Genomic DNA, 12,471 nt, shown 5'->3' with positions numbered 1-12,471 from the left:
TCCTATGAAGATGTACATGTTATCACAAGTAAACTTGGAGTACTAAAAAATGTGGTTGAATCCATACTATTCTTTTCATTGACTATTTTCTAATTTGGCTTCTGATTAGATCTAACCTTCACCAGATTATTATTATTTTCTTTCTGTCTTCCCAGGACCCACTGACAGGATCCAGAAAGAACAGACACCCATAACTAGGAATTTCTTTGAACCAAATCCAGACCAAATCTGATTCTCTGCAGACAGAGCAAGCAAGTAACCTGACTCAGACCAGACAAATGGAACTCTTTAGAATGTCAATAAAACTATTCTTCAACAAAAGCCAAGGGTACTGCCAATTTAAGAGAACCACCAGGAACAACTACCACACTCTGGCCTTAGCCTGTGGGGAAGGTCATTAGTTAGAAACACTAATAACATTTCCATTTGAAATTGAAAGCTTAAATGAATTTAGCGACATGGAGTCAAGGGTAAGACATGAGACCTCCTTTACAGTAATATCAATACACAGTAATTGTAATTTATGCTTAATGTTTATCACAACTCAGATCTTGTAAGGAAATTGTCCTCTATTTTTAACTACACCTCAAGATCAAGAACATATCTCTTTTTAAAAATATAACCCCTTCATTTTCAAGGTTAATACCCTAGAAAACATTTCCCAGAAGAAAACAAATGACCATCCACTCAAAAAGAAAATAAAATTAAGCACTGGAATAATAGTCAAAATGACTGCTATAATTTTTAAAAAGTGCATTTGTCTGTAAATTCACACCTCTAAAATTGTATCATCAAGCTATTACATTCAACCAGGTATGGTAGTGTACACATATAATCACAATGCTTATAAGATAGAAGCAGTGACATCATGAACTCTAGACCAGCCTGGCCTTTACATTATTCAAGATTATCTTCCAACCTTGTCTCAAAAGAAGAAAGAAGAAGAAAAGAGAATGGAAACTGTCAAATATAAGATTTAACCAAATATTCGCACCTCATATACCATAAATAAATAACCTATATTTCAGATTAAACATGAATGATATTACTCATGGCAATATGCCTGAAACCTACTCCTCAGTCTATGATGATAAGTCACAGTGATGATTGTGTCTTCTGAATAGGAAAATGCACATCAGTGACTACAAAAAACGAGTTACACACATATCTGTGTTCTGAACTAACTGTTAAAACTGCATTATGTGCGCTATCATCACATCTCAATGGTAATATTAAGTTGAACACAGTAACAGACGTGTAGGCTCCCCTGTACCCATCATCCTTTAATTCATGTGTTTCTTCTGCTTTGAATTGTTTAATCTTTGCAATTATTTTCCATTCCTTTCAAATTTCTCAACTCCAAAAATATAAACCATAATGAAGCAGACACTAGAAAGTCTTTTTATTGGCTATATTTGAGGAGCTGCAACACATTCTGGTTGTTCTGTGTTGATTGTAATTCCCAGAATGAGGAGTTGATTTGGGCATAAAACAGCACAGCTGCAGAGAGACCTGAAATGCTAACAGCTTCATCTTCCTACTCATTGCTTCAAAAATGAGACTTCTGGCTTACCATCCAAACATGGATCCCAATGTCCTGCCTCTAATCTAGTCCCTGTATTCACTGCCACTACATATCTATTTCCCTGACACACATATGGCCCTCAGTGACTTCCTTCATGTCACAGCCACATTCTGCTTCACTTAAGACTTAAACTAACATCCATTTCTACTCCAACTTTACCCATATCACTAGCCCTTGGATGCAGCCTGTCTCCCTTTAATGACTTGAACTCTATTCCTAAAAGACTTTATGGAAATGGTAGTAAGGTAGGGAGAAGCTATAGTATCATTACCCCTTGCTTTACCCTGCTCCCCCTTCCAGCTTCAACATTTGTCAATAAAGAAGCTGTATATATCCAGAAACAAGAAAGAAGAAATCTGGCAATTGTGTGCATTCATCTTCTACCCTGTACCCATCAAAATGTCAAACACTCTTGATTAGAGACTAGCTCTGGCATACCATCTCCCTGAAGCTGTAATCACCACCTTCACCACAGAAGGGACTATGAGGTTCATGACAACTGTCTACAAAGCATGGGTCTATGATGGCATGATGAAAATAAACAAGCAAGCATCTGCATGAGTAATAGACAGATTATGATGATTGTTTTTAAACAAGAGGTCATCTACATCATGACATCTTACCAGCAAGCACCACCTGTTCTAAACACCTGCTTTGTTTGGCTGAAGAGTAAGCCTGGCAGTAGGTCACAGTGGCCAAGATGACCTTTGGTAATGGAATTCAAAATTCAAGCCATGTTATGCTGATTAGCCACAATGTCCAGTGCCTCTTGGGTAGGAGTAGAAAGACTACTAGAAATGCCTAACAAGGAAAGGAAAGTGAGATGTGTCCATACATGTCACAGTCCACTACAACAGCAGCTGTGCAAATGGTTGGCTTCATGGACTATGCATGGAATTGGCCTCCATCACTCAGTGGCCAGCATGAACTCAGCCCTGATGCAAGCACTCCCACCAGAGAACCCACAGCCCATGTAGCATCCAAACAGTTATATAACCCTGTGGCCATAGGACTAAGCACTAAGAAGAAAGTGTGGTTATAGCAACACATTCAACTTCAAATATGAACCAAATGAGAGATTTGGAATAAAGAATCAGCTAGCACTTTTATTTGATCCTGAAAAGATTTGGTATCAATTGTCACCAGCTACAAGTTGTCGAATGCCACAGGAACAGCTGCAGAAAATTGGACACAGGCTTAAGTGAGTCCTTTCCTAACTCAGGCATACTAATAAATCTTACCAATATGACAGAGAAGGGTCAGTAAAATCTATGCAAATATCTATTTGGACAAATACATGTTATGCAGTTTTCTTCCCTGGGATGGAAATAAATGTATCCTCTTGTTCAAGAACTATATGACCTAAACAATGCATATATATATAACCATCTTAAATTGTGTGCAAAGCATAAATCAGTACAAAAAGGTGACTAGCTATACAAGAGACCCTTGTAATTAATTTCCAAACAGAATCAAGTATGCTACCCTGCATTCTCCCAAAGAGAAAAGTCTAGCCTACCTGGTTACATTTTGAAAGAATTATCAAAGTTTTTCAGCCCTGGAGTTAGGGATTTGCTTGTGGTGGTTGAGTTTTGTTTTTAATTTTAAAGAGAGTTGTTTGTTTTTAAGACAAACTTTCAGCTTGTGAGACAGACTAGCCTTAAACCTGACTCAGTTTCTGGAGTACTGAGATTACAATATCACTACACCCAGCCCAAACCACGTTTTATTCAGTAGTACAAAATAAGTTACTGATTACTTACTATGTGTGTTTTAGAAAGTGTAGAAATGTGGTACTCTATAATAATCTTCAGTGTAGTGATGATAGGCTGTGGGCATGAGCCCCAAATGATAAGGTGGGAGGATGAATTTAAATGAGCAGTAGGCTGCAAAACAGATTATGAAGTTCATTCAAGCTGTTACTAAATTATTTGACTTGATTCAATCATTTGTCACAGCATCATTCAAAACTAAATGTATTTTGAAATGTCTATTAAATATTTGATCCCATAGATTGCTATGTTACAAACACTATGCTAATGAACACCTGAGTTTTGAAAACAGCAAATGTGACCTATATATAGGACATTTCAAATAACCAAACCTCCTCAGAATGTAAATATCTTTATTGGTTAAAATATTGAGTAGGTTAGGTATTGTTTGTTTCCAACATTATCTTAGTCATATATGATACTTGAAAAGAGGAAAAAAAAGCTACTGCATACTTGACAGTCACTATTTTGAGCAAGCTCTAAAGTCTAAGACCAACAGCACAGCTGAAAGGGCAATCTTGCCTTTAACTAGGAGAAAATCCCCATTTCCTTATGTAAGTAAACTCCCTTCTTAAAAGTTGCCCTATTAAATTAACTTATTCTAATTCCAACCACAATTCTAATGACTAACTCTACAACTCCCTAACAGAGGCATGTGGTTTCAAATGTGAAGAGTCAACATAAGAAAATGTCATGACTTATGCTAGTAAAAAAAAAAAAATCATTATTGAGTTACAGAGACCTGTGCTCCTGTGTCCAGACTTGTTAACCCATTCTGAACAATTGCAAATTAGAGACCTAAAACAGCAAGTCATTTTCTGTGAATTCATTTGGCTCAGGGTCCTTCCAAGGAAGACTGAAATGAACCCTGATGACCACCTGATGGAAATCAGAAACCAAAGTTCTAGCCAAAAAGTTGAAACTATTGGAGTTTCAAGTGGGAAGGAGTTATCTTGATCAATCAGATGCTAAAACCTTTAGTTGCCTTCACTTCTCTGAGCTCTAGGTAGAAAATGATACACAGGGGCAGGTATTGGGGTGAGGCTCAGTGATAAAGTGCCAGTCTCACATGTAAACTCCTCACCTATGATCTTCACCGTGTCAAAAAAAAAAAAAAATAAGGCGTCTTAAGCCAATTTTTCTTATCATATGAGGGTATCTTTGAGACCTGCCATAGTTAAGGAAGCCGTGGAAACATGTCAGGGCAGTTCTACCTTTACAATTTACTAGAACAGCTAATGTGTGTGTCCCGAATGGCCACCTTGTCCAAGTGGGTCCCCAAACCTTAAGTTGACACCTCTGGCCCTTAGGACAGTAGACTTAACCATCCACAAATTCCCAGAGCCTTTAGTCAACCACATTGCTTAGTGGGAAAAGAAACACTTCCACTTAGAAAACAGGATAAAGGCCCTGCTCTGAAGACTTGACAACTTTCTGTGGCAGGTGGCTGGGGCGGGGGGTTGCGGGGAGCTGGCACTGCCCATCCCCTAAGAAAGCAAGCTCTGAAAGAAGCGAGGAGAGAAGAAAGGGGACTAGGGGAAAGAGTTGGAGAGAAAGGAGCCCTTGGGTGCATGGAAGGGTTAATTTCCCCCACCCCAGCACACAATCAAAAAGGGCTGGAGTTCCTCCAACTCCCCACTGTTGCAAACCCACTTTACCTGGAGTGAGTTTCTGCATATCAAGGTACCTGTGGTCCTTAGGACCTAGCCCAACCCAGAGTCTACTGTGGCTATTTCGGACACTCATGCACCTGAGCCTTTGCTCACTGCTCTTCCAGATCTCTCCCCTGTGCCTGTCTCTGTGTCCTAATCCTCATGGCTGCAGTCTCCAGTTTACACATCCCTTCTAAGCTGTGTCCTGAGCAAGGCAAGCACTAGTACAAGCTGGTGGTGGCAGAGATCACCCCTTCCTTTTCTTGAGTTCTTCCCAGCCTGAGACCTGCTCTGCTGCATGTCCCCATCCTGCCTGCGGGAGGCCCCAGGCCGAGAAGTACACTCTAGGGGGACCCGGGACCAGGTGCCTTGGGCCAGGTGGCTATATCCCAGGGAGCTGAGGAAATGAATTATGCCCTCCTGCAGAGGCCCACTCCCACTAGGCACCAGTGGCAAGGGGACAACAGCCTTTGTTCTCCCGGGGCTTGGCAAGGCTGCGCTACTGAGGCGCAACACGGGCGGCGCCAGGGTATCCAGATTGCTCACTTTTGCACGCGGCGTGTCAAAAGGTGCACGTTCCTGTCTTCTGCTTTAAGTGCAGTGGGTAGGAAGTTGGGGGGGTAAGGGGCGTGAGGTGAGAAGTATGGGGGAAGGGTTCTGCATATGGGCCAGGCTCTTTGTTTGCATTTGAGGGCACGGCGAGGGGGGTTGAACGTGGGTCTGTGCTTGGGTCCTGAGAGTGGGACAAATTCCTGAGTATGTCACCATGTTGCACCGCGCAGCACACATATGCACACTCTCTGGAGCGTACACACACACACACACATTATCACACACACACACACACATTATCACACACACACAGAGACACACACACAGCGAGAGAGAAAGAAATGGAGAGGAGAGAGAGAGAGAGGGGAGAGAGAGAGAGAGAGAGAGAGAGAGAGAGAGAGAGAGAGAGAGAGAGAGAGAGAGAGAGAGAGAGAGAGAGAGAGAGGTCCAGTCAGTAGCAGGCAGCTCTGTTCCCTGCGCTCCAGGCTGCTGCAGCTTCGTCTGCCCGCAGCGCGTCCACCATGCGTTCAGAGGGGCAGTGGAAGAGACTGGAGGCTCTGGAGGGGCTACAGTTCCGCCAGGATGGAGGGAAAGTGGTGCAAACCCACACTTCCTCAGAACCTAGACCTTCGGGGTTTGCCCGGGGTCGCAGAGGTCATGGGCACCTTAGGGTCTAGCACAGAGACTAGGAGCCACTGGGCGGCGCGCACACAAGGGGGCGAGGGCAACCTAGCGAAGGGAAGGAGGCGGACTTCTCGGTGGGCTTACCCTTAGAAGCATCTTTCTCCTCTTTGGGCTTGGTCACCTTTCCACTCATAGATCCCAGCTTGCTTGACAAGATTCGTCCAGGAGAAGGAAGTCCTCGCCGAGCTGGCTGGACTTGCGAGAGCGCTTAGGGCGGCAAGTCGCGACCGCGAGCTCTCAGTGTGGCTCCGGGCGGAATCCGCTTTTCCCCCCGCTGCCGCTGCTGTCGCCGCCTGCGAAAGAGTGGGGAGGAAAAGAGAGGGGTGAAGGAGGAGCCGCCGCCCGAGCCTGAGCGGCCGGCCGCGGGAGGAGCCGCTCGCCGCGCTCCAGAAGTGCAGAGACAAAGCGGGGCGGCCGCTCCAGCGCCCCGCCGCTCCTACCCGCCCGCGGAGAGCCGCGCTCAGGAATCTCGGGGCACCCGGGAGGCGCAGCCGGGACTCCCCGGCTTCGCCGCCGGCCTGCCCGGGCTCTGTGCGGGTCGCTCGCTCCACGGGCGCCGACCACGCCGGGAGTTGCCTGGGTGTTCTGCCCAAGCTCTACTGGGTAGCTTTTCCCCGCCTCTCCCAATCTGCTGAGCCGCCAACTCAATCAAAATAAAACACCGAGGAAGGTTTTTTAAAAAAATCAAAACAAAGACGAAAATATTCACTTAAAAATAACGAGCCTCCCCGAAAGGGAAATGTTTGAACATGTGATGAGCAACGTGTGAGCCTGTTACACCGCAGAGCCGCGCAGCTTCTCGCCCGCGGGGATTCGGAAAGGGAGGTTCGCTCCTTTCTATTTAATCCGTTTTCAGATTCCTGTCTTTTGGCCAAAAGAGGGGCCCGGAGTTGCTGGCCCGCAGAGGAGCGGGAAGCGAAAACCCTTACCTGTTCTCTCTCCCTACACCCACACCCCCTCGGAGCTCGCCTGCTCCCTCGCTGCCACTCTCCGGGCAAAGAACTCTCTGATCCCAGAGAGGCAGGAATCGGCACTGGGGTGCGTTCTATATAAACGACAAGGTGTGGGCACGCGGGGGGCGGGGGGCGGGGGGGGCAGCCGGCGAGGGCGGGGCCCCACAAAGCCGCCTGCCGGCTGTAGTAAAAACAGAGCTCGGCAGGGGCGCGCAGACGTCAGCTGCCGCCTTGCAAAAGCTTGGCAGCCTAGCGAAGTGCGGGCGATCTTGTCAGCGGGGTGTTCCCTATTTCCCCGGACAGGCAAGGTCCTCCAGTGCTGCCACAGCAGGCTCTCTTGATCCGCGGTGAACAACGAAGCCAGGAGTCCCTAATCTCCACCCTCCTTACTCCCTAGACTTCCAGTGCTTGCCTTTCTGGCTGCACTGGTTGCCACCTACACTTTGGGGACTCCGCTGTTGGCAACTGCGGTGAGATCTGTCCTGGAGTCTGTGCCTCTTCACCTCTGGCCACCCGTCCAAGTTGAGACAGATTGGTTCTCCAAGAAGGGAGAAAAGGGATCTGGCTTGCCAATAGGGCAGAGAGTGAAACTGACCTAGTGCTTGCTGCTTCCCACCTGCACCATACGCAGGCCCTTCTCCCTGGGCTGTAGTCCCCACTGCTCAGGTTAGCCAACCTTCTGTAAAGTGAAGTGGGACAAGTCTCTAGGTGCAGTAGAAGAATAAGTAGGATGGCTTGTCTCCCAGGCTACACTTGTGACAATCCATGAAAGATCCCTGAGAGTTAGAACTAGAAGAAAAAACGGCTCCAAAACCAGAAGTTATATATGGGATATAAGGCAAAGAAGAAGTCAAGGACTAGAAAAGGAGTAATGAGGAGCTCAGCAATCAGTGCCTGGATGTTTGCAAACCTTTCCCCCCACACTGTCCTTTCTGTCAGTGGGGACCGATTGGCTGCTGTTAAGGAGTAAAGAGGCTGAGGGCATGGCTTAGTTCACAGAGCCCTCAACCCAGTCATCAAAATATATGTTCCAGGACAGCTGGGCTACACAGAGAAACCCTGTCTCGAAAAACAGAAGAAAAAAAAAATCATTGTATCCTAACAATAGAGATGTACTGGTGAGCCCCAAGCAGAAAAGCCATTCACTTCATCCCACCACACTTCCACCCTCTCCTTAATTTGGTTTTGTTAATGATATTAAACCAGGCGAAGAAATCATATAGATGGATTAGTCCTACTGAATCCCAGGCAGTAACTCAATTACAAGAGCCTGCTGTGGCTTTCAAGGCCAGGAGTGTGGGCTGCCCCTGCTACCAGCCAGGGTCTAAAGGTCAGTAATCCTCTAAACTCAATTTGCAGCCTCCATGCTCAGTCTGAGAGGAACTGTAGGCCTTCTTTTCTTGCAAATAATATCTAATAACCTGGAGCTTGATGATACAATGTAATTACCCAACCCAAGGTTAGACCATTAATTAATATTAATATTCTGATAAAGAAGGAATGTCCCTTCAAAAGACAGAAATTTAAATGGTTGAATGTGTGTTTGGAGAAAAAAAAAACAGGAGAAAAACAATTTTTAAACAACTGTTCTTATGTAATCTATACCCAATAATAGCTACCATTCTTTTACGTTCCTAGACTGTGCGAAGCAATTGTGCTCAGTAACTGCATCAGTGTCTTATTGAAACTTCCCATCCCCCCCCTAGTAAGTGTTAGTATTATTACTTCCATTTTCAAATGAGGAAATCAGGCCTTGGAGTGATTAAATGATTTTTCTTTAAAACCAGGTCTCACAGTGGAGCTCACACTTGCCTTGTACTCCCGGGTACTAAGGTGACAGACGTAAAACACCATGTCTAACTAGCTCTACACTACGGAATTTTCAAAAAGGTCACAGGCCTGCTTATTTGTGGAGCCTGGGTAAGAATCCGGGTGTATCTACCTCTCACCCCAAACTTATTCTTTAGCACACCATCTGACAGTGCTACCCTTAGCCTCTTACAGCAGGGGAAACACTTTCCCTGGACATTTCTTCAAAGCACAAACTTCTAAGTGTTTGTCAACCTCCCTAAACAAACAAACACACACACACACACATACACACACACATCCCACCACACTCCCACCCTGTCCTGCTGTCCTGGTGTGTGTGTGTGTGTGTGTGTGTGTGTGTGTGTGTGTGTGTGTGTGTGTGTGTGTGAGTGTGTGTGTGTGTGTGTGTGTGCTAGTCGACTCCTGTGTACCCATACCATTTGTTTTGTCTATGTCTTCCTGGTAAGCTCCAACAGTGTAACGACATTGTGATTTTAGAGGGTTCTCTGTCTTTACCAATAATCTCTATCCACAGCTCTATAGTCAGCAAGACTAACATCCAGCTGGAAGCTAGGTATAACTCTTCCTTAAAAGACAATAAAACAGTAAGCATAGCAAACCCAGGGTGAAATCTAGGTTAGCTGATACTATTGAGGTGATGTAGAGAGATGTCTGCATGGGAGAGTGAATGAAGCCTGCTTATCTGTGAGTACAAGTCAGTAAAATTGTGTTCCCTCACTGGAAACCATCCTGCAAAAGAAATAGTAAGAACATACAGAAAATAGACACCTCATGCAAAAACACTGTAGTGGTGTGTGCCTGTGTTGAGACAGATCAATGGTCATCATAAGAGCTTTAGTGCCAAACACCAAGAAATATGACTACTCAAGTGAACAGCCAAGCAATGGTATCCAAATAAACTTTCTGACTCTGCTAGGGGGATTATACCCAGCCACATTGGTAAAGGAAATGGGTCTGCTCCATTTTTATCTCCTCTGACATGTTTAACATGAAAATGTCATTAGCACTGGCTCCAATGAACCCATACTCCAGCCTCCAGTGTCCAGTACTTGGTAAGCAAAATGATCAGCTGAAACAGGCTCTGACATCTATGCTAGGATGATCAGAAGGTGGTCCCTCCAGTACATATGCAGACCACCAAAAGATTTGGTCTGCCTTGCTTTCTTTTGTTTTGAGGCAAGGTCTCACTGTGAATCACATACTGGCCTTAAATCCACATGCACCTGAGGGCGCATAAGTTCATTGTAATGAAGTGATGCTTTCTTAATTTTAGAGTAAACTGGAAATTATCAGACAGGCCTAGCCCACCTGATGGCCTATCACACCACCATCATATATGAAGTGTAACCACCCCAGAGAATTTATTACTAGGCTCTCAAGCTGATGGTTCATGCTCAACTCCCTGACAACAACTTGCATTGCTGGCAAGTCAAACAAGATCTGAATCTTAGATATACAATCCATATTATTAGATAATATCAACTTCATCTCACATCTGGCTGCATTTCTTGTGAGAGACCATTTCAGTAGAGAACTATTCAATGGGATCCTTTTCAAATTCTTGGCCCAAGGACTTGTGATTCAAATTAAGTAGTTTTATTGTTGTTGATTTTAGCTATTTTTGTAGTTTACATATAATCTAAGTATCTCCTTAGTGTCTACTATATAGCCAAAGACTTGGTCTTTAGGGTAGTGCTATTAAAAAATGAAGAGGATAGTCATCACAGGCATATGTATGACCCACTACAGAGTGGGTTGAAAAAGCAAAATCTGCCTATCTGACTTTCTATTTCACCAGGTAAGGAGTTCAATACTCACATATACACCCTCATTTCCACCATGATGTGCATGATGTGACCCTCTTGCCCTGATACTCAGTCCTGCCATTGTCATGCCAAGCAGCCATGAATCACTTCTTCCGAGTGAGGGTTTTCATCTTGACATTTGAACTTTCAGTTTTCCAAAACTGAGCTGAATAAGCCTTTCTTTTTTACCTTTATGGAGTTAGAAGCCTCAAATGTTTCATGATAGTAATGCAAGGTTGAGTAATATGGATGCTGTAATAGAAACTCACAAGTTCTTACACACCTCGAAGTTCATACACTTCATAATATATAGTTAACATCTAATACACAGTTAATTGAATCCAAGCTGTCTTTGTGCTTTGAGCAATAGAACGTGGTAGAAGTTATGCTGTGTCAGGTCCTGGTAAAGCCTTTAAAAGATCTGGAAGAACTTTCTCTTGGGGGAAATCCAGCTACCATGTAAGACACTGGGTATCCTTACATCCATGATGTGAAGAAGCCCAATGTCATAATTACTTTTTGTCAACATGACACAAAACTAGGTAATACCTGTGAAGAGGGAATCTCAATTAAAGAATTTTCTCCATCAGACTGGTCCATGCTGGTGTCTGTAGAACATTTTAATGAATGCTAATTTATGTGTGAGAGTCTAGTATGGGTTGTATAATCTCTAGTTAGAGGTGCTGAGGTTGTTTAAGAAAGGTAGTTGAACAGGACACAATTAGTCCTACTGCAACTTGATGGGCCAGGATGGTTTGGTTCCCATGCGGGCCTCCCATTCTCTGAAAAGAAGGGGAAGAGGGATGGGGGAGGAGTATGAGAGTGAGGATGGGAGGAGAGAAGGGAGAGGGGGACTATGATCAGGATGTAAAGTGAATAAATATATAATGAGAGAAAAAGGTAGTTGAAGCCAGACAGCACCAGGGAGGGAGATACAGGTATATCTCTATGAGTTCAAGACCAGCCTGGTCTACAGAGCAATTTCCAGGATAGCCAGAACTGTTATACAGACAGAAAGGCTGTTTCATGGGGAAAAAAAGGGGGAAGAAAGGAAAGAAAAGAGACAAAGACAGAGAGCTAGGTAGCTGAGCAAGCCAAGGGGAGCAAGGCACTAAGCACGATTTCTTTACAGTCTGTTTCAGTTCCTCTCTCCAGAATCATGCCTTGAGTTCTTGCCCTGAAGGCCAAATAAGCCCTCCCCAAGGTGGTTTTGGTCAGTGTTTTATCACAGCAACAGAAAACAAATGAAGATACCCAAGCTGGCCATAGGAAGGGATCATGTGAAAGAACATGAAGGAACACAGGTGATGGCAATTACCAAGGTCCTAGCTATATGGCCCATGTCAGACCATCTTAGCTTTCTGCCAAACAGTCAAGTTAAAATTTATAGATTTCAAGAGTCAGAAATGAGCCATCTCTTTCTGTACTCTATCCAGATTCTTAATCCACACAATTATGCTAAAAATGGTTATCGTTTAAAGATATTCAGCTTTGGGGTGCTTTGTTACACAAATTCTTATTAAAGGAAATGAGAACCCTAGATTACATTGGTCCCAGGATTTTTTTTTTCTGTTTGTCAGCTATGGCTCAAACTGGATTTTAAAAGTGAATGACATATGTAAAACAAGGAGATGT

At 44.3% G+C, this 12,471-nt stretch overlaps 1 protein-coding gene across 3 annotated transcripts in view; it reads right to left on the bottom strand.

Moving 5' to 3' along the window:
• Window positions 1–12,471, bottom strand: part of Fgf13 (fibroblast growth factor 13) — a 547,137-nt gene that overhangs the window by 516,138 nt on the left and 18,528 nt on the right. For 2 of the 3 annotated variants that reach the window (XM_029473292.2, XM_029473296.2), the window contains exons 1-2: window positions 7,175–7,261; window positions 6,330–6,538 (exon numbers count right to left, since the gene is read on the bottom strand). In XM_029473292.2, coding sequence (XP_029329152.1) covers window positions 6,330–6,378 — 49 coding nt within the window. In that variant the 5' untranslated portion in view covers window positions 6,379–6,538; window positions 7,175–7,261. Of the gene's footprint in view, window positions 1–6,329; window positions 6,539–7,174; window positions 7,262–12,471 lie in introns of those variants that run through there. The other variant, XM_029473293.2, reaches the window with a different exon arrangement.

Source organism: Mus caroli, unplaced genomic scaffold, assembly GCF_978045245.1.
Source record: "Mus caroli unplaced genomic scaffold, Mus_caroli_1 scaffold_5, whole genome shotgun sequence".
Classification (NCBI taxonomy): Eukaryota; Metazoa; Chordata; class Mammalia; order Rodentia; family Muridae; genus Mus; species Mus caroli.
The sequence above is the reverse complement of the archived record's forward strand: the minus strand, read 5'-3'. Positions and strand labels throughout refer to the sequence as shown.